This window comes from Cetorhinus maximus, chromosome 9 (assembly GCF_964194155.1).
Source record: "Cetorhinus maximus chromosome 9, sCetMax3.hap1.1, whole genome shotgun sequence".
Lineage (NCBI taxonomy): Eukaryota > Metazoa > Chordata > Chondrichthyes > Lamniformes > Cetorhinidae > Cetorhinus > Cetorhinus maximus.
Window position 1 is genome coordinate 48,804,868 of NC_135887.1, and position 23,397 is coordinate 48,828,264.

Here is a 23,397-nt window from a genome sequence, read left to right on the forward strand (position 1 = left end):
AGCTGTCCAGGCTTTCTAAATTGAAAGCACAATGGGCAGGTCCCTACTGGCTTACCAGCTTGGTTTTTTCTTTCAAAAGTTGGGGACTGAAATGTTTTTCCTCACTACTCCCTTTTTCTCTCAAGCCTGTTTTGGCTTCATCTACAACCCTCATATCTCTCCCTAGCCTGTAAGAATGACCAGATCCCAGTTTACTTTGAGTTAGGGGATTGTGTATTATTTCATAGTCATCTGCTATGATGGCTATCTGTCTGGCTTTGGGGACCCTTTGTTACTCCATATGGGGTTTATGGAAAATGGAAGTGAGTTTTTGAACTCCTTGATGAGAATCACATCTCTGAGGTTTTCATAGGTTGGATCTACCTTAAGCACCCTTATCCATTGGTTGAAAGCAAGTTGCTTAACCTTTATAAACCCAGTATAAGTATTTTTTAGGCTATTTTCAGAGAGTTCAGAAGTTTTGGTGGCATGCCTCAAGTGCCAGCTCCCAGGACAGCATTTCTGGTCATCTCATAGTCCAATGAATTCTCATCTGACAATGGGGAATAAACCTTGTGTGCTTTTCCTGTTAATCAGCTTTGCAGTAGAAGGGTCCAAACCTCCACTGGCCACCTCAACCTTTTGGAAAGATTTTCAAACAAGACAATCCACATCCCCTTCATCAAACTTTGGTATCAGCTGTGAGTACTTTAAGACTCAACGCTCAATTCTGAGCTAGGGCTGTTTTCCTCACCAGGGTTGTCCTCAATTTCCCTACGCAGTTCAAACTGCTTAATTCCCTTTCTTGTTTTGCACTTGTCCTTCCTCCATTTGCTTGTTCTTTCTCCCTTTCCTGGAATTCTGTCTGCTCCTCCCTTTCCTGTATCTTTCTTTCCTCTTTTTCTCTTTTCTCTTGTCCTTCTCTTCCTGGCCCTAGCCTCTGCTGTTCCAGCTGTATCTTTGTGAATTGGCCATTTCAGATTCCATGCCAGTTTCCTGTTCTTCAGGTTCAATTGCAAAATGGGTGGCCATAAGTGTTAAGATTTTGGATTTCTTAGCTTTTGGACTGACACCTATTTCTAAATGCCTCGCTATACTCCTTAACTCCTCAATGGATAGAGCTTGTAAACTGTCCCAAGTTGTTTTGGAAGGAACGGACCTCAAATGTGGACATTTTAAGTATTCTAGTGCTGTAAACCACAAAAAACCTTTACTGAAGTTTTTAAATACTTCTAGGGATCAATTTGATTTCCCACTTCCAGTTTCTCATTTGTCTGTGGGTCGCATCAGGGACCCCCCCAAATTTCTGTTATGATCAGGTGAGGAGGGATAAGATGGCTTTCCTATTCTTCCACTCCTTGTTTGACTGCAACAGGTTTTTTTAAAAGGATGTGCTTGCTAATTCAATGAACTGCTTATGTGCTGTGGCTGTAAAAGACACACACAGACAAGTTTCCTTGAGGATTTTTTTTTAAAGAGAGTAGTTTTATTTGTACTTAACTTGGTCAAGGTAAAATAATATGAATGCTCCAACATTCACTTAGACACACACTCCGAGATTCACGCACACACATAAAAATAAGTTACAGAATGGGAGGATAGACTAAGCAATTTAAAATCCGATACAATTAAAGGGTATATGGCTCTTGAAGGTTGGTCTTGGCCTGCTTTAGGCTGAACGCAGCAATCCTTCTGAGCGCAGGGCCGAGGCAGTGATGATGTTGACAGTCAAATTATCTTTTCTTTCAGAGACAGAGGCTGCTAGGTTGATTCTTTACTCCCTGCCTGCGGCACGCAGATAGTCAAACAGCAGACAGGGCTCAAAATATGGAAGCTGGATAAAGAGAAAGAGAGGGAGCCCATTCAGGGTCTTGCTTCTTCAGCATCTCATTTGCTTTAACTCTGCTTTGCAAGGAAAACAGTTGCTTAAACTCAAAAAGAGTTAGCTGATTCTCTCTCCAACTACCCAGTCATATGGTCATATTTATAGTGTATTCCAGGCGGATGGTTTACATGATCATATTACACCTGGGCACATTCTTTTCATAGCCAGAGTCCAAATGATTATGTCTAATGGTTAACCCAGTTAAAAATCCTGGTGATTGTTGGATGCTTTTTTAAAAATTCATTCATGGGATGTGGGCATCACTGGCTAGGCCAGCATTTATTGCCCATTCCTAATTGCTCTAGTTCAGAGGGTTGTTAAGAGTCAACCACATTGCTGTGGGTCTGGAGTCACATGTAGGCCAGAGCAGGTGAGGATGGCAGATTTCCTTCCCTAAAGGACATTAATGAACTGGATGGGCTTTTACAACAATGGTTTCATGGTCATCATCAGACTTTTTTTTAATTCCAGATTTTTATTGAATTCAAATTTCACCATCTGCTGTGGTGGGATTCAAAACCAGGTCCCCAGAGCATTACCCTGTGTCTCTGGAAGACCAGTCCAGTGACAATACCACTATCCCACCACCTCCCCGCTAATGGGGTATGAGATGGCCCCCATTCACAATCCTTCCAGATAGTTGTTCTTGGTGAGGCTTTGCAGACAGGTTGTCTCCATTTCAATGGCTCTAGTGTTCAGCCATCTTTGAGACTGCAATTTCAAGTCACTGGAATGTGGCTTTCAGTCTTCTTAATCCACCAATCAGTGGTTTCTAGCCCAAAAATTCATAAAATCATTCTTTATAAAGCATGGTTTTGTAACACCTTATGATAAAGCGAAGATAATTAATGAATCAGCGCAAGATGGTTGGGCCAGGACACCACCCTGAGGAACTCCTGTGTGAACAGCTGAAATAGTGAGGGTGAGGCAGTTCAGAAAGGGAAATGTAGGGTGCATCAAAACAGGACAGAATCCAGGAATGTGAGAGGAAAAATGAAGGTCAACACCAACAACAATAATTTGCATTTAAAAAGAACCTTTAACATAGCAAAACGTCCCAAGGTGCAGACTGCACTTCCAGTGCAGTTTTATGACGTGTTTTCCCCATTCAAAACAGCAATCCATCTCTATTTCCCCAGGACTGCTGACACATCCATCCTACATCCCCAACATCTCCTAACACAGTATGAAGTGAAAGCTCATTAAGGTCTAAAGTTTTGAAAAATCCAAATTAAGGCCATGTCATATCAGGCCAATTAGAAACTTGTGGTGTTGTTTCTTCACCTTGCATTGTGATTTACTGCCGTAATATTGAAGGCCAAAGATGGAGAGGTTAGAGTGGGTGGAGTATTAAAGTGGCACCATCCTAGCATTAATTCAGAATAAAAACAAAAAACTACTGCGGATGCTGGAAATCCAAAACAAAAACAGAATTACCTGGAAAAACTCAGCAGGTCTGGCAGCATCGGCGGAGAAGAAAATAGTTGACGTTTCGACTGGGTTCTGAACTGAAGAGTTCTGTTGAAGGGTCATGAGGACTCGAAACGTCAACTCTTTTCTTCTCCACCGATGCTGCCAGACCGGCTGAGTTTTTCCAGGTAATTCTGTTTTTGTTTTTAATTCAGAATACTCCTTCGAAGCACAATCCAAATTTGGAAAGCCAAATTTTCTAATTGTCTTGCTGGCTTCTTTCTAGAGTTTAACTGGAAGTGAAACGAAAATTTCAGAGACCCATGATATTCAAATGAAACCATGGTGACACTACTAAAGAAGTTTTCTATTCATCAATTGTCCATCGCTGCCCTGTGTAGAAGTTTTAAGGGTCAATCTATCAGATGAATTTTCCTAGGATACTCATGACAACATAATGATTGCAGCTCACTGAAGTAATTTGCTTCTCTTCATTCTCGGGAGCATAACAGTTTTTCAGTTTTCTGTCTTTCCACTCCAATCTCATCCCAGCTTTATAGGGTGTGGTATTGGGAAAAAGACTGACCAAAGGTCTGTTTTCCAGCACAGTTATGAACCTCCGATTTTTCCTCAGCCAACTGGCATTGAATCTATTTACAGCTCCTCAACTGCTACCTCGGCTGTGATCTGCTTCCTCCACACAGCCAGTGGTTAAGTCCAGGATCTTTCAAGTCTTTATGTCTTGGGCAAAGGAGGGATGTGGTATATGATCTTCCAGAAAATAGTTGATAAAAGAGTGCAGATTAATTGGTTTTGAACATGAGGATGTGCTGGTAAGGAGATGGCTTGAGGTCACCCAAAATTCTGCTGCTCATGTCTTAACTTGCACTAAGTCCCATTCCCCTACCACCCCTGTGTTTGCTGACCAATATTGGCTCCCAGTAAAGCAACATCTTCATTTTAAAATTCACATAATTGTTTCCAAATCCTTCATGGCCTCGCCCCTGTCCTCCAGCCCCACAACCCTCCGAGATATCTGTGCACCTCTAATTCTGGCCTATTGTAAATCTCCAATTTTAATTGTTCCACCATTGGTGGCTGCACCTTCAATTGACTTGGCCCAAAGCTCTGGAATACCCTCCCTACACTTCTCTATCTCTCTACCTCACTTTCCTCCTTTAAGACACTCCTTCAAACCTATTTCTTTGACCAAGCTTTTGGCCATGTGATCTAATATTGCCTGATGCGGCTCATGCTCCTGTGGAGCACATTAGGATGTTTTATTATGTTAAAGACCAAATAAATATAACTTGTTGTGTAACATCAGCCCCAAGAATGGCCTTCGTTCAGCATGGACAATTAAGAAAGGGCAAATTTCTTTAATTCATCCAGCATAACTCCAAAGAGCTACAGAAACCCCAAGACAGTGGTTTTCCCACCTTCCCAAAGTTATAGCAGCTCTTCCACCAAAGTTAGGGAAGGCAAGGGGCCAAGGTACGAAACACACCCCTTTCTTCCCTCACCTTTATCTTTGACCTTTATACGTCAGGTCAAGCATAATTCAATAGGGCACCTTCCTGTAGGCTTCTAATGTTGTTCTATTACAAAGTAAGATAAACATGCAGAGCATCTTTTCAATGCTTACACTCTGTATTAGTTTTTAAACTTGAAAATTTGCCCATAATATCATTTAAGTACAGAAATAGTTATGGAAATCTGTAAAAAGCTAACACAATACTTTTTTCAGACTCAAATATCATTTGCAATGGTGACTTTAATGGAAGATCCATAAACTGTGAGGATATAATAACATTTCCTTGTCTGTCAGACCAATATTATGTTATTAAGCTGCCAAGAACTTTCTCCATCTAATCAAAACTTGCAATTCAGGCCAATGCAGCAAGCTCAGTTTGATTTACGATGTTTGACAGCACAGATTGTTTTAGGAGTTTCAGAAGGAAGAGATAAATAAGTTATTTGGTGAGGGGAATTTGAAAGTGACAGAAAGCACTTGAGGTATGAGGATGATTTATAGGTAAGGTACCTGATTGACAAGTGTTGAAATGATGTTAGACACAGTGAAGATTCTGCAATGTTATTATGAAGCAGCACTAACGTACCTTTGAACATAAGAGGAGTAGGCTATTTAGTTCAGTGAGCTTGTTCTGCCATTCAAAACGATCATGGCTGATCTGTGACCTAAATCCATATTCCCACTTTTCCCCCAACACAGATCCTTGTGGGACACCACTAGCCACATCTTGCCAGTTAGGGTACCTGTCCATTACTCTCTGCCTCCTAGTGCTCAGTCAATTTCCTAAACAGGTCAATAATTTGCCCTCAATTCCATGAACTTCAACTTAACTACCAACTTTTTATGAGGGACTTTATCAAATGCCTTCTGGAAGTCCATGTAAATTACATTACATAGGATTATATAGGATATACAGCATAGAAACAGACCATTCATCCCAACCAGCCCATGCTAGTTTTTATGTTCCACTTGAACCTCCTCCCATCTTTTCCCATCTAAATCTCTCATTGTAACCATCTATTCCCTCCTCCCTCATATGCTTGTGTGGCTTCCCTTTACATGCATCTCTACTATTCACTTAAACCACTCCCTGTGGTAGCAAGTTTCACATTCTCATCACTCTTTGGGTGAAGTAGTTTCTTCTGAATTCCCTATTGGATTTCTTTGTGACTACCTCATATTGTTAGTCTCGATTTAGGTAAAGTCGTATATCAGTTTCGTGGTAGGTAGAATTTTGTGTTAGTCTCTTGTTAGATTGGGTCATGTGTTAGTCTCATGTTAGGTAGAAATGTGTTAGTCTTGTATTAAGCAGAGTCATGTGTTAGTCTCTTGTTAGTTAAGTCATGTGCTAGTCTCATCTTGGGTAGAACCACGAACTATTCTCATATTTGGACGATTCTTGTATTGGTCTCATTTGTTAGATTTGCGTATTTGTCACCTTAGGTAGAACCATGTACCGCACTCATGTTGGCTAGAGCATGTAGTGGCTGTGTGTTCGCAAATTTGGTAGAGTTGTGTCGTAAGAACATGCGAACATTTGAAGTAGGAGCAGAAGTAGGCTATTTGGCCCTTCAAGACTGCTCCACCAGTCATTAAGATAATGGCTGATCTGCTTGTGTTTCAAATTCCACATTCTTATCTACTCCCGATAACCTTTGATTCCCTTGCCTAATAAGAATCTACCTACCTCCACCTTAAAAATATCCAATGTCCTTGCTTCCACTGCCTTCTGTGAGCAACCCACTCAGGAGAGATGAGTTGCCACTTAAGATATATTAATTGCTTAGTTATAGTGCTATTGGAATGAGTTTTCTATTGAAATTTGGCTCCCTTCCTGGAATTCAACAGTTGAAAGTAAGGTGAGCACACACAGGAATTGAGGAGGCTGAAACCATATTCAAGTTGGTTAGCCCAGTTGGCTGGATGGCTAAAGTGCAGTGAAGACTAACACAATCACCCTTATGCCAGCTGACATGGTTCTTGGGGCCTGTCTCTTTGCCTTGGCCCATAGTAATACCATAACTTCAGCCATGATTTTCAACCCTCGGACAACAAGGACGCTTCATGAGGAAAGCAAGAGAAGCCATGTCGGGGAAATATGCCAATAAATACTCACAGCTGGTAATTTACTTGCTTGTGAGAAAGGGTTTGTTCACAGTATTTGTGCTGAGAGGTTACTGTACATACTTTGGAGGAGTCTTCCTATACTTTGGGGGTTTGGTGCCCTGATCTAATAGATCAGCTTGGGTGCTGCTTAAGCTTTCTGATATTGGACCTCAGATGTGAGCCAAGATGATCAGCTGCAGTGAGACCAGAAATAGGCTCTGCTCACACACCTGTGCTTCCAACGGAGAGAACATAGGAACATAGGAACTTAAGAGCAGGAGTAAGCCATTCAACTCTTTGGACCTGCTCCCCCATTCAATAAGGTCATGGCCAATCTAGTTGTGGCCTCAACTCCACTTTCCTGTCTGTCCCCCATAACCCTTGACTCTGTTGTCCATCAAAAGCCTATCTAACCCAGCCTTGAATAAATTCAATGACCCAGCCTCCACTGCTTTCTGGGGAAGAGGATTCCACATGTTAATGACCCTCTGAGAGAAAAAAAAATGCCTCATCTCCATCTCAAAAGGAAGAACTATTATTTTTAAACTGTATCCCCTAGTTCTAGTCTCCCCCACAACAGTAAACATTCCCCCAGTATCCACATAATTAAGTCCCTTCAGGACCTCATATATTTCAATATGATCACCTCACATTCTTTTAAACTCCAGTGGTTATAGACCCAACCTGTTCAACCTTTCTTCATAAGATAAGCCCTTCATCCTAGGATTGAGTTGAGTGAACCTTCTCTGTACCGCCTATAATGCGATTTTACCGCTTTTTCAAATAAGGAGACCAAAACTGTACACAGGACTCCAGATGTGGTCTCACCAAGGCCCTGTACAACTGCAATTAAACTTCCCTACTTTTACATTCCAATACCTTTGCAAACACACCAACATTCCATTTACCTACCTAATCACTTGCTGTACCTACATACAAACATTTTGTGATTCATGTACCAGGACATATGTACCCTGTATCACCGAGTTCTGCAATCTCTCTCCGTTTAAATAATATGCTGCTTTTTCACTCTTCCTACCAAAGTGAACGAGTTCACATTTTCTCACATTACCAAATTCTTGCTCATTCACTTAACCTGTCTAGATATCCCTTTGTAGACGCTTTGCCTCTTCTTGACAACTTATTTTCCTGCCTATCATGTCATCAGCAAGCTTAGCTACCATACCTTGTTGCTGTACATACTTTGGAGGAGTCTTCATCCAAGTCGTTATATTAGGTTGTAAGTAGTTGAAGTCCCAGCACTGATCCCTTTGGCACTCCACTACTTACAGCTTGCCAACCTGAAAAAGACACATTTATCTCTACTCTCTGTTTCCTGTTAGCTAACCAATCCTTTATCCATGCTAATGTATTACCCTCTACACCATGCGGTCTTATTTTAAGTAGTAAGCTTTGATGTGGCACCTTATCAAATGCCTTCTGGAAATCCATGGACACCTCATCTACAGATTCTCCTTTATCCACCTTGCTTGTTACTTCCTCAAAAAACTCTAATATTTTACTTAAACATGATTTCCCTTACTCAAATGTTGACTCTGCCTGATCACTTTATAATTTTCTAAGCATCCCGCTATAACCTCCTTAACAATGGATTCTAACAATTTTCCTTTGACAGATGTTAGACTCACTGGTCTATAGTTTCCTTCTTTCTGTCTCCCTCTTTTCTTGAATAAAGGTGTTTCATTAGTTATTTTTCAATATAGTGGGATCATTCCAGAATCTAAGAATTTTGGAAGATTATAACCAATGCATCTACTATCTTTGCAGCTACTTCTTTTAAGCCCCTAGGATGCAGGCTACTGGATCCTGGGGGCTTGTCAGCCTTTAAGTTTAATAGTTTTCCGAGAACCTTTTCCCTAGTTCTTCCCTCCCGTTCACCTCTTGATTTTCAGGTATCTTTGTGAAGTTTTCTAAGTCTTCTACAATGAAGACAGGCACAAAATACCTGTCCAATGTTTCTGCCATTTCCTTGTTTTCCATTATCACTCCCACAGACTCCCTTTCTAAAGGACCAACACTAGCTTTAGTACTCTTTTCCTATTTAAATACTTGGAGAAACTCTTACTGTATGCTTTTATACCACTAGCTAGCTTTTTCTCATACTCTACTTTCTCCAGCTTTATTACTTTTTTCAACATTCTTTGCTGGTTCTTAAAATTCGGCCAATCCTCTGGCCTACTACTAAAATTTGTCAATTTGTACCATGTTCCTTTCAATTTGATACTATCCTTAACTTCCTTATTTAGCCGCGGATGATGCATCCTTCTCAAAAGTCTTTCTTTTTCACTGGGATAAATCTTTGCTGAGAGTTGTTAAATATCTCATTATAAATCTGCCACTGCATCTCTACTGTCCTACCTTTTAACCTAGTTTCCTAGTTGACTTCAGATAGCTCTGCCTTCATACCCTTATGATTACCTTTATTTGGGTTTAAAATACTAGTCTTAGCCCCAACATTTCTCTCCTTCAAACTGAATGTGAAGTTCTATTATGTTATGATCGCTGTCACCTAGAGTCTTCTTTGCCATGATGTTTTTGATTAATCCTGTCTCATTAATCATTACCAGGTGTAGAATAACTTGCTCTTGAACTCATTTTCCAGGCTATCTTTGCCAAACTGACTCATCTAATCTATATGTAGATTAAAGTCACCCATGATTGTTGCACTACCTTTCTTACGTGTCCGATTTATTTCTTCCTGCATATTCTGTCTGACAGTGTAACTACTGTTAGGGGGCCTATAAACTACTCCCATAAGTGATATCTTACCTTTCTTATTTCTTATCTCTACCCAAACTGATTCTACATCTTGCTCTTTTGAACTAAGGTCATCTCTCACTGGTGTACTAATGACAACTTTAATTAACAAAGCTACTCCACCACCTTTTCCTAGCTTCCTATCTTTTTGAAATGTCAAATACCCTTTAATATTCAGATTCCAGCCTTGGCCACCCTGAAACTGTGGCCTGAATTTTACTTTAGGCAGGGGCATGCGATTGGTGGGCTCAGGAGCGGTCGGGAAATGGGCTCCCGACCGTGATCGGCTCCTGACCGCGATTTCACACTGGCCAATTAATGGTCAGCCGGCCTGAAATGCATGCTGAAAAGCTCAGCAATGCTGGGGTTGGGGGAGGGAAAGGGATAGGCGATGACTTTTCCCCGGGCATGGGTGAGCACTACGAGAAAGCTCCCTGTAGGCAGACAGCTAACTCAAGGAATTGGAGACCTGAAAAAGCTAAAATGAAGGTTTAAAAAGATGCAAAAGAATGACCATGCATCATAATCAATTACCTGAAAATATAGCTGCTAAAAATGCTGTCCACATATTTATTTTAATTTTATTTCATAATGGAAATTTCATCCCTCCCTTGGATGAGGTTTGATGAAAAACACAAAGGCCGACATGCCGATCTGCCCATCCGCCAACCATAAGGTTGAACGGGCCATGAAAAATTGGAGATAGTTGCCCCATTAATGGGCTTAATTTCCCTCCTAACTGTCAGTGGGTGTACTTCTGACTTTTGCGCACGCCCGCTGAGTGAAATATCACGTGAGTGCAAGATGATGTTGGGATGCTCGCCCGACATCTTCCGGCGCGATTTTATGCCCGATCAGGTCGGGCACGCGCCTGCCCACAGGATGTAAAATTCAGCCCCATGTCTCCATGATGGCTATTAAGTCATACATATTTATTTCTATATGTGCTAATAATTCGTCCATTTTGTTAAAACAGAGGGGAGTAGCCAAGAGGTGAAGCTCACAGGAGGCCATACCCAGCAAAGGGCAAACCTCCTCAACATGTTTTCACATCAGTGTCTCAGGAGGTTCAGGCTGTCATGTCAATCATTGCAGTCTGCCGAAACCAGATGTTCTGTCCACATTTTACCACTGGCTATCAAAGTCACCATTCCACTCAACATTTTTGCCACTGGATCGTTTCAGTGTCCTGCTGGACACATTTGCAGGATCTCTCAATCAAAAAGGCCCTCAAATGCGTTGCACAATTTTTTTTTAGTTAGGGCCGTCACTTACATCAACTTTGCCACCAGTGATGCCAGTCAGAGTGAACGGGTACTGGGGCTTATGACTCCAGCTAGTTTCCCACAGGTGCAAGGCATTATTGACTGCCCACATTAAGGCACCCCCACCCCAAATCACCTCGCAGTCTTTGTCAATCACAAGGGCTTCCACTCCATCAATGTGCAGCTGATGTGCAACCACAAAAAGATCTTTATGAAGGTATATGCAAGATTCCTGCAGCCATCCACCCTCCCTAAGCATTTCACACAGAGTTACCAGCTGGCTATTGGAGACACGAGAAACCCACTTAAAAAGTGGTTGATGACACTTCTCAGAAACTGAGAAGCGATGTCCAGGAATGACCCAATGACGAGCACATCACCACCAGATGCATCATTGACCAAGCCACCAACATGTTTAGGATGTACCTCATGTATCTGGACAGATCTATAGGCCCCCTTTAGTATGCACCTGCCAGGGTCTCCACAATGGCACTGATGTACTGCGCTCTGAACAACATTGCACAGCAGGGATGTTTGAACTTGCAGGAGGAACAAGATGCTGAGAATGCAGCCTCTTCCGAGGATTCCGAAGAGGAGGAAAACGAGGAGGTGATAGGTGATGTGGGCAGTGCACCTGCAATGCCCAGGATGCCCTCATTATTGCATGGCTCACTTAGATTCCAAGAGTGTACCCATCTTGCAACCACATTCCTAAGTCACTTTTCACTCCCCTCATCCCCGCCTCCACTCAATGTTACTACCGCAAAGATGTCTTACATACAAAACAACAAGCCTCCCTTTCACAGCTCACCATTGCACAGCATCAAAGTATGTCATCATGAAATAACTGAAAAGGCCATTTTCCAGCCAATAACCAAGAATGGACATGATGGTCAAGTGGTGCAAAAGAATAATACCTGTGCTTCAAACATGCAACAAAAATTTAACATTATAACACTGTGTAACTCACCCATCTACATATCCTTGTGCTACCACAAATCTTTACTGTTCCTGACATTTTGGTAGAAAGAACATGGAGAGACAGTATAATATAAAGGGTACAACTCTAAAGAGGGTGCAGGAGCCAAGGGACCTGGGTGTATATTTGCATAAGTCATTAAAGGTGGCAAGACAGGTTGAGAGAGCAGTTAATGAAGCATACAGTATCCTGGGCTTTATTAATAGGGGTATAAAGCATAAGAACGAGGAGGCTATGTTGAGCTTGTATAAGACAATAGTTAGATCTCACTGGAGTACTGTGTACAGTGCCATCTGGTTAACTAATGTCCTTTAGGGAAGGAAATCTGCTGTCCTTACCTTGTCTGGCCTACATATCACTCCAGATCCACAATAATGTGGTTGACTCTTAAATGCCCTCTGAACAAGGGCAATTAGGGATGGGCAATAAATGCTGGCCTAGCCAGCGACTCCCTCATCCTGTGAACGAATTAAAAAAAAGGTTGTGGACATCGCATTTTAGGAAGGAAGTGAAGGTATTGGAGAAAGTGCAGAAGAGGTTTATGAGAATGGTTCCGGGTTGAGAAACTTCAGTTATGAAGATAGATTGGAGAAGTTGGGATTCCTTTCCTTGGAGAAGAGAAGGCTGAGAGGAGAGTTGATAGAAGTATTCAAAGTCATGAGGGGTCTGGACAGAGTAGATAGAGAGAAACTGTTCCCATTGGTGGAAGAATCGAGAACGAGAGGACACAAGTTTAAGATAATTGGTAAAAGAAGCAAAAGCAATATGAGATAAAACTTTTTCACACAGCGAATGGTTCGGGTCCGGAATGCACTGAGAGTGTGGTGGAGGCAGGTTCAATCAAGGCATTTAAGGGGGAATTAGATAATTATTTGAATGGCACTAAGTGAAATGGTCATACAGGGAGCCGGTGCAAACACCATGGACCTAATGACCTCCTTCCACGCTGTAACAATTCAGCGATTCTTTTCCTAGAGCTTCTACATGGTGCATTCCCTGTGGCTCCATCAGAAGCAAAGACAGAGGCAGGTTGTTCACAACTCTGCTCAGATTACTGAGATAATCTCGACCAATGCCCTCTGGGTTTTGGAGTTTTTGAGGGCCTCCTGTGTAGGACAGACTCGGCCATTGGGACTGGATACAGCAGATGGTGTACTGACTGAGGAGTCGAGGAGGAGGGTGGGGTGGTGGCAACAGGTGAGAAATGGAAACAATTTGAGCTGAGACTGCACTTCCATGCTCCTTTTCACCATCGTTCCTCTCATGGCCCAACCATACTTCCCTACAGATTAGCAGGGGAATGAAAGGCCGAGGCTAGGGCATCATCCATCATATGCAAGGCGACAGTCAAGGTGTCTAAGCCAATTCTGGAAGGCCTGCATGCCCTTGTGAGATTGCTATGTTTGATGCTCCATGCAGGTGGCTACTCTTTCCATGGACGAAGACATCATCGTGAACGTCTTCGACATCATGCCACTCACACTTGAGATGGACTCCTTCAATCTCTCTGTAATAATCCAATGTGTGTTTAGAATGACTTACAGTATTTTGCCCATCTTCTGCTACTGCTCCAGAAGCATCCTGTACATCGACGGCCCCCAGAGTATAGCATCTGCTTCGAGTTGAGCAGAGCTTGGAGCATCCTGCGCCCTCCGACACAGACTCCCCACTACCGTCCCTGGATCCACCTTCTGCTCTTGCTCACCTGTGAGTCACCGAGTGAGAACCCAACTATCGGTCTATCTAGTCCCACCAAGTGTGAGTATCTGGCCTGCTGCATGGTCTGCATCAGTCTTGAGATGGTGTACCCTCAGAGGGAGCGAGCTCCTCTGAGGAGTCATCTTTGAGAGGGGTTACTTCAGCCACCTCCTGCAGAATGTGTGAAGGCCCTGTATAAGGCAGGAATGATTATGATCAAGGTAAGAATGCTTAAAGTTACCATTTGTACACATGGCCATATTTCAGTTTCTGTTGACATCTAGTCAACATGACTAGGTGCCGTACGGCATGTGGCTGCCTGATATTTAATATTTTCACCAGGTAGCTGACAGGCCCCCATTACCCCATTTCCAATGGCCAGTCATGCTAAGACTCTGCTAATCTCCAGTGTTGCCTCCTTTGAAGGTCTCAATTGCGAGATCTTTGAAGGCCATCTCCAGATATCTACCTCTCCTGGTATTCTGTGCTCTCTTCTCCTGCAAGGAGGGAAAGAAGACATCTATGAGTGAAGTGATGGCATGTGTCTACCCAATGGATAGAGAGCATTTGCTGAGGGTTACTATGAGGAAGAGGCATGAAATTCATAAGGATGGGAGTGAGTGCCAATGATGGATTGACATTGGGGTGTGAGTAAGTACCTAAATAAACATGGATGAGTTCACCTGCAAGATATGTTGGTGTGAGGAATGATGTTGTGGAGTAGACTTGAGAAGGCTGAGCGAGAGGGGTTGGGGTGGTAGACACATCAGGATATAGATAAATGTGCCATTCCTCTGACGTTTTCCTGCCCTGTTTAATTCATTGAAACACCTCCTGCATTGGATTTAGGAGTGTGGCACCACACACCTGCTGCTGACTTCCTAGGAAAGCCTTCAAGCAGGCTTGCTTTGTGTCACCAGAAGGCTTCTTCTTCCCATCACCAGGGAACAGTATATCCCTCCGGGTCCTGACAGCCTGTGGCAACGCATCCAGGGAGCTGTCACTGAGGTGGGGTGCAACCTTTGCACTCCATTATACTAATGCAGTGCCTCTCAGCATAGCTTCAACTTGTGTGTTCAGAGTGTTCTTTTACATACTTCAATTTAGATTGCATTATGTGAGCCATCATCATGCCCACTGCCACATATTGGATTGGAAACTCGGAAGTGAAATTATAATGAGGTGGCTGAGTTGAAAAAAGACTTGTGGATGCACCTCACCTAATTTGGGGGTTCTCATTGGACCCTTTCCTCTCTATCCCCCCACCCATGCTCCCAACGTACATGTAAAACAACATCCAGCCCCATTGTCCTCGTGTGGTCGTGTATTTGTCTCGTGTTAGCTATTGTCGTGCATTAGACTCCTGTTTGATAAGTGAGTGGATTAGACTCATGCTTAGACAATTTGTGTATCTGTGTCATGTTAGTAGAATGGTGTACTATTTTTATATTGGGTAGAATCATGTGTCACACTCTTGTTAAATGCAGTCACGTATCAGTCTCATGTTCAAAAGAGAAGAAGCATAAGCCTGGCAATTATGGGCCAGTCAGTTTAACATCAGTTGTGGGGAAGCTTTTACAAACAATAATCTGGGAGACATGGAGTATAGAAGGACAGCCAGCATGGATTTGTTGAGTGCAGATCATGATTGACTAACTTAATTGACATTTGCTGAAAAAAGAGACACGTTGAAGCTTTTCACATTGCCTTGACCAATTAGTGTCAAGCTGCCTGGGTTAAATTTCAATCAATGCTTGGCTGAACTGTCATTCGCCACCACTGATGCATTCTCTATGGCAATGCTTCTACCAATCAGAGTCCACTTGCCAACCAATCAGCACTCTCTTCACGTACCGTATAAGTTGTTATTTTCTCCTTCTATTGGTATTCTTGTCAAGTGTCCTGATGTGTGCACGATGAAAAGCTTTGACATGTCTCTTTTTTCAGCAGTACTCAAGTAGTGTAATACCAAATGACTATTTAATTGAAGCATTTGATGAGCTAAGAGAGGGTGGATGAGGGCAGTGCATTTGGCATTGTACAAATGAGCTTTCAAAAGGCACATGAAAGAATTCCATATATTAGGTTTGTTAACATAATTTAAAGCCCATGGGGCAGGATTTTACACCTCACGCCCGATTGGGTGTGAAGTTGAGTTAGACAATGTCGGGCGTGCGTCTGAACGTCATCACGCACTCACGCAATGTTTCGCTCGGCGGACTCGCGCAAATTTCGGAAGCATGCCCGCTGACAATTAAGAGGGCAATTAAGCCTATTAACAGTGCAATTGTCTGTGCGATTTTTCGTGGCAAATCGGCCAGACGGCCTTTGCATTTTTCATTAAACCTCGTCCAAAGGCGGGATGAAATCTCCGTTAGGAAAGAAAATAAAAATGAATATCTGGGGACTGCATTTTTATGAGGTATGCTTTCAGGTGCTTTATTGTGATGCATGGACATTTTCTTGCAGCTTTTTACATCTTTATTTCATTAGTTGCAGATCTGCAGCTCACCGTGGTAGCTGTCTGCCATCAGGGAGCTCTCTCACAGCGCTCACCTACGCCCGGGGCAATGTCATCGCACATGTTCTTCCTGCCCCCACCCCAGCAGCGCTGAGCCTTTCAGCGTGCATTTCACACTGGCTGGCCGTTAATGGGCCAGCCAGCCTGAAATTGCGGTCAAGGGCCAATTACGGCCGGCGGCCCATTTCCCGGCCACTCCCGGGCCCGCCGATCGCACGGGTAAAATTCAGGCCCATGGGGTAATCATGGGCCACCATGAGTAGCAGCATGGAGAGGACATAGAGTTAAGGTAATTGACAGGTGAGGTGAGAAGGAGTTTTTTGACACAGTGAGTTGCTATAATCTTGAATCCAGCATCTGAAAGTGTGGTGAAAGAAGATTCAACAGTAACTTCCAGAAGGGAATTGGATAATACTTAAATGGAAAATGCTTGCAGGGCCATGGGGCAAAGACAGGAGAGTGGGATGAAGAGGGTAGTTCTTTAAAAGAGTTGGCACAGACACGGTGGGCTGAATGGCCTCCTTCTGTGGTGTATCATGCTATAATTCATGCAATGGATACAGAACTGGTTGAGGGATAGAAAGCAGAGAGTTATGGCAAGTGGTTGTTTTTCAGACTGGATGGAGGTGTGCTTTAGAGTTCTTCAAGGAACAGTAGTTGGATCAATGCTGTTTTTGATATATGTTCATGATTTGGACTTTGGGTTATAGGCCACAATTTCGAAATTTGCAAATGACACAAAACTTGTAAATGTAGTAAACATGAAGGAAATAGTGATGGACTTCAGGAGGAGATTGACAGGCTGGTGGAATGAGTGGACAAATGACAGAAGAAATTCAACACTGAAAAGTGTGAAATGATTCAATTTGGTCAAAATAATAAGGAGAGATAATACAAACCAAAAGGTACCATTTTAAAAGGGGTGCGAGGAAGAGAAATGTAGGAGTAACTGTGCACAAAGCTATGAAGGTGGCAGCAAGGTTAACAAATCAATAAAGCACTACGATCCTGGGCTTCAGAAAGTTGAAGCATAGAGCACAAAACCCAGGAGGCTATGCTAAAACTATTGAAAACACTGGTTCAGCCCCAGCTGAAGAATTGTGTTTAGTTCAGGGCGCCATAATTTAAGAAGGACATGAAGGCTTTGGAGGGAATAGAGAAGAGATTTACTGGAATGGTTCCAGGAATGTGGGTTGACAGTTACGTGAATATACCCAGATAGTATCTCTTTATTTGCTCTGTTTCTCAATGGTTGAAAGGCTGATAACAAGAGGGCACAGATTTAAGACAATTGGCAAAAGAACCAGGGACAATACGAGGGCAAAGTTTTTTATGCAACAAGAAGCTAGAATTTAGAATTGCTCCCCTGGTGGTGTGGATTCAGTAGTAAACTGCAAAAGGGAATCGGATAAATACTTGAAGCAGAGCATTTTGCAGGGGCATTTCGGAAGAGCAGGAGAGTGGGACTAACTGGGTTGCTGTTCAGAAGGGAAAGCCAGTAAAGCTTGGAAATGACTGGTGCTGCTCCTAACTGGTCTTGTATAACTTAAAATTGAACTCCAGTTTGGATTAGCACCAGTCATTTCCGAGTTTTACTGGTTGTTCCTTCAAGAGCTGATGTAAACTTGATGGGCTGAAAGGCCTCCTTCCATGCTGGACTATTCAATGTACAGAGTTGGGCATTGCGTTCACATTTGGGGGAGTTGCGCACTGATCTACTTCAGGTAATGCCATGAATTACCACCATCCATGTATTGGTCTCATGTTAAATAGAGATTTAGAGTCTTATATTTGGTAGAATCCTATGTTAGGTACAGTTATTAATTTGTTGCCTGTTCAATAGTGTTGTGCACTTAAGATCAGTGATAAAGGAACCAGAGGTGATGGAAAGACTTTTTTAATGGGTGTTATGATCCCAGCTGATGTTAATACCGGACAAATCAGATCCCAGAGCGAAACCTGGCTTGAGAGACCCTAACTTAATTTTAGAACCTGTGGAGGAAAGTTACTGAACAAATTCACAGGAGTCTGCTCATGAACTTTTAATTGAAAGATAAAATATTTATTAAAACAAGAAAAGTGAACTACATTACACCAGACAAAAAGGTTGGAAAGATTTCAATACAAATACAAGAATACAATTCAAATTCATACTATTTCTTTATCCCAGCAATATCTTTACAAACACATAAACCAGTAAAGAGTTACCACTAGCTTGACACAAAGGCCTCTCGCTAAGGACTGGTACAGTTACAAACTGTTTTCTTCTGGTGAATCCCTGAGCATTCACTTGATGCTTCTCACCCAACTCATATCTCTCCCCAAGACACCCAAAAACTGTACTCTAAACTCACTGTTCCCCCAACTGCAAAGCAAACAAATGAGTTCCCTAAACTTAGTTTTCCAGTAGCACCTCTGCTGAACTGATCACTTTACTAAGTCCTATAATTGATTACTCAGTTAACTACTGTCCCAATAGCTATGTAGTTTTTCTTCTTAACGAGTTTAAGATTCCGTCTTCTCTCTCTGACACAGTGTCAGTGTCGCTGGATCCCTGTTGCTAGGCAACAGCATAGCTTTTCTACTTTGTGTTTTTTTTCCTCAGAATTACTGGGCTTTCAACCCCTTTTAACCCATCTCTTTAACTTCATGGGTAATAAAACCTCATTAAAATGTATATATACAAACAAACCCAAAAGACCTGAAACCTTTCAGCCACAAGTCTATCCAGGCTCCCAGGCACCAAGGTTCATAAACAAAACCTAAGTAAAACTGAAACTATTTTTACCTTTCTTAAGACACAAATATATGCTGAGAAAAAATATATATCTAAGCTTTTCGTCTTGCACTCATTAGGACACTTGCAAGAATACCAATGTAATGGGGAGACAACAATTTATACTGTATGTGAAGCGAGTGCTGATTGGTTCACATACGGTATAAATTGTTATCTTCCCCTTATATTGGTATTCTTGTGAATGTCCTGTTGAGTGCAAGATGAAAAGCTTAGACATGTCTTTTTTTTTAGCAATACTCGAGTTCTGTACTACACAAATTCAACTTAAAATTATACATTGTTCATAACATGAGCTGGAATGCACTATCTGAAAGAGTTGTGGAAGCAATTTCAATAATAACTTGCAAAAGGAAATTGGATGAATACCTGAAGGGAAAAACTTACAGGACTATGAGGAAGCAGGGAGTGGGACTAATTGGATTGCACTTTCAAAGAGCCAGCACAGGCATGATGGGTTGAATGGCTTCAGTCTGCACTGTATGATTTTAGGAAAGAAAATGAGTGTAAGGAAAGAGACATACACTAAGTACATGGATAGCAAGGGAGAGCATGCTAAGGGAGAATACACAGAGATTAGAAGAGAAGTAAAAAAAAAACAATTAGGAGGACAGGGAGGAACTATGAAATTGAATTATCAAAGGACAGCACACAAATAAAAACAGGAAAGTTGCAATGGGATTAAGGCCACTTAATGATGGACGGATGAAATCACAGGGAACAATAAAGAAATGACAGAAATATTAAATCATTGTTTTGCCTCAATATTTACCAAGGAAACAGGACAAGTGGGCATAACATCAGATTAAGAATGAGATAATTGAATTTAAAATAAAAACAGGTGAAGTATTAGATAAACTAATCAAACTTGAAAAGAGGATAAAACCTTTGGTCTGGACAGATTACACCCACAAAATTTTAAAAGAATCTAGAGAAGCAGAGGTTTAAAACACACATTTAATAATTCATTAGATGAAAGTGTAGTGTGGGCAGATAGCTGATATTACACCTATATTTAATAAGGGAGACAGAACACATCCAGTCGGCTTAACGTCAGTGGTAGGAAAAATAATGGAATCCCTACTAAAGGAGAGAATTGAAAAACATCTAGAAGCAAGAAATATAATAATGAATAGTCAGCATGGATTTTAAAAGGGAAAGTTTTGCCTGACCAACTTAATTGAAGTTTTTTTAAAAGGTAACAGAGCCAGTAATTAACGGTAATGCAGTAGTTATGCAGGTAATGCTGTTGAACTCAAGCAGTGAGGTGAAAGTGACTGCCCTTGACATCAAGGCAGCATTTGACCGAGTGAGGCATCAAGGAGCCCTAGCAAAACTGCAGTCAATGGGAATCAGGGGGAAAACTCTCCACTGGTTGGAGTCATACCTAGCACAAAGGAAGATGGTTGTGATTGATGGAGATCAATTATATCAATTCCAGAACATTACTGCAGGAGTGCCTCAAGGTAGTGTCCTAGGCCCAACCATCTTCAACTGCTTCATCAATGACCATCCTTCCATCATAAGGTTAGCAGTGGGGATGTTCGCTGATGATTGCACAATGTTCAGCACCATTCACGACTCAGATACTGAAGCAGTCCATGTCCAAATGCAGCAAGACCTGGACAATATCCAGGCTTGGGCTGACAAATGGCAAGTAACATTCACAGAATCACAGAATCTCAGAATTTTAATGGCACAGAAGGAGGCCATTTGGCCCATCATGTCTGCATCGGCCCTCCAATTTGTGACCTAGTGCCATTGCCCTGCCTTTCCCCCGCACCCCTGCACTTTGTTTCTATTCAAATAACCATTGAATGCCTCTTGAATGCCTCGATTGAACCTGCCTCCACCAGACTTCCAAGCAGTGCATTCCAGAACCGAACTACTCATTGTGTGAAAAAGTTTTTTCTCACGTCATATTTGCTTCTTTTGCAAATCACTTTAAATCTGTGCCCTTTCATTCTTGATCCTTTTACGATCAGGAACAGCTTCTCCCTATCTACTCTGTCCAGTCCCTCATGATTTTGAACATCTCTATCAAATCTCCTCTTAGCCTTCTTCTCTCCAAGGAGAACAGGCCCAACCTCTCCAATCTACCCTCATAGCTGAAGTTTCGCATCTCTGGAACCATTCTTGTAAACCTCTTCTGCATTCTATCCTATGTGTTCACATCCTTCCTATAATGTGGCACCCAGAACTGTACATAATACTCCAGCTGAGGTCTAACAGGTGTCTTATATAAATTCAGCATAACCTCCCTGCTCATGTACGCAATGCCCCTATTAATAAAGCCCAGGATACTATATGCTTTATTAACTGCTCGCTCCACCTGTCCTGCACTTTCAATGATCTATGCACATATACACCCAGGTCTTTTTGCTCCTGTACCCACTTCAAAATTTCACCCCATATTTTATATTGCCTGCCCATGTTCTTCCTACCAAAATGCATCACCTCACACTTCCCTGCATTGAACTTCATCTGCCACCTATCTGCCCACACCACCAACTTGTCTATGTCCTTTTGAAGTTCTACACTGTCCTCCTCGCAGTTTACAACACTGCCAGGCTTCACACCACACAAGTGCCAGGCAATGATCATCTCCAACAAGAGAGAATCTAACCATTGCCCCTTGACATTCAATGGCATTACCATCCCCCACTATCAACATCCCGTGTGCTACCATTCACCAGAAACTGAACTGGACCAGACCATGTGGCTACAAGAGCGGGTCAGAGGCTAAGAATCCTGTGGGCAGTAAGTCACCTCTTGGCTCCCCAAAGTCTGTCCACCATCTATAAGGAACAAATCAGGAGTGTGATGGAATATTCTCCACTTGCCTGGATGAGTGCAGCTCCAACTACACTCAAGCAGCTTGACACCAAGCAGGGCAAAGTAGCCCACTTGATTGGCACCCCACCCACAAACATTCACTCCCTCCACCACTGACACACAGTAGTAGCAGTGTGTACCATCTACAAGATGCACTGTAGAAGCTCACCAAGGCTCCTTAGACAGCACCTTCCAAACCCATGACCACTATCATCTAGAAGGACAAGGGCAGCAGATGCGTAGGAACACCTCCACCTGGAAGTTCCCCTCCAAGACACACACCATCCTGACTTGGAAATTTATCGCCGTTCTTTCACTGCCACTGGGTCAAAATCCTGGAACTCGCTCTCTAACAGCACTGTGGGTGAATCTACACCACATGGACTGCAGAAGTTCAAGGAGGCAGCTCACCGCCACCTTCTCAAGGGCAATTAGAGATGGGCAATAAATGCTGGTCAAGCCAGCAATGCCCACATCCCATGAACAAAAAAAAAAGTGAATCTAGATTTTCAAAAAGCCTTCAAAAAGGTATCACATAATTGGCAGCCACTTTTCTGGGGCAGCGCTTCAGGAATCCTACTGATCTGCTGGAGAACAGATTTCTGGACTTTTCTGACCCTTGGAAGTCCTTCTGAACAGCGGCACCCAGAGCCATGATGACAGTAGTCTGTGCTTCCAGTGCAGCTCTGAGCCTTTTGGTGGAAGTTGTTTGAACTGCAGTGGAAGTTGTGGCACCAGCCATCAGGCATTGCTTCATGGTGGGCTCCGCAGGTGTGCTGATGATTAATTCCTGGAGGAATAGAACTTAGAAGCAAAGCATGTTAAACTTGTACAAAATCATGGCTACATGGAGCACTATGAACAGTTCTGATCTCCACATTGTAAAAAAAAATACAGAGGCATTGGAGAAACAAGAATAGCAACATCTTTATTTATGTAGTGCCTTTAATGTAATAAAACATCCCAAGGCACTCCACAGGAGTAGTATAAAGCAAAATTTGACACCGAGCCACATATTAGGGCAGATGACCAAAAGCTTGGTCAAAATGGTAGGTTTTAAGCAGTGTCTTAAAGGAGAAGAGAGAATAGAGATGTGGAGAGGTCTAGGGAGGGTATTCCAGAGCTTTGGGCCTAGGCAACTGAAGGAGCACTATAAAACAAACAGCCACCAATGGTGGAGTGGTTAAAACTGGGAAAGTCAGGAGTCCAGAATTAGAGGAGTGTAGATATCTCAGAGGGTTGTGGGGCTAGAGGAGGGTACAGGAATAGGGAGGGGCAAGGCAACAGAAGGGTTTGAAAACAAAGAAGAGAATCCGAAAATCAAGACATGCCTTGACCGGGAGCCAATGTAGGTCAACAAACACAGGAGTGCTGGGTGAACAGGACTTGGTGCGAGTTGAAACACGGGCAGCAGAGGTTTGGTTGACCCCAAGTTTACAGAGGGTAGAATGTGTGAGACCAGCCAGGAGTGCATTGGAATAGTCAAGTTGAGAGGTAACAACGGCATGAAAGAGGGTGTGGATGAGAAAGTGCAAAAAAGGTTTACTAGGATGATCCTGAAACTGAGAGGTTATACTTGTCAGGAAATGTTGAACAAACTGGGGCTCTTTTCT

General features: G+C 42.5%; 1 protein-coding gene across 1 annotated transcript in view; it reads left to right on the top strand.

The window, feature by feature from the left end:
• Nucleotides 1-11,443: 11,443 nt before the first annotated feature.
• Nucleotides 11,444-23,397, top strand: part of LOC144684373 (scavenger receptor cysteine-rich domain-containing group B protein-like) — a 76,499-nt gene continuing 64,545 nt past the window's right edge. The window contains 2 exon segments of the mRNA XM_078548071.1: nucleotides 11,444-11,566; nucleotides 13,356-13,539. Of these exon segments, the coding sequence (XP_078404197.1) occupies nucleotides 11,444-11,566; nucleotides 13,356-13,539 (307 nt within the window).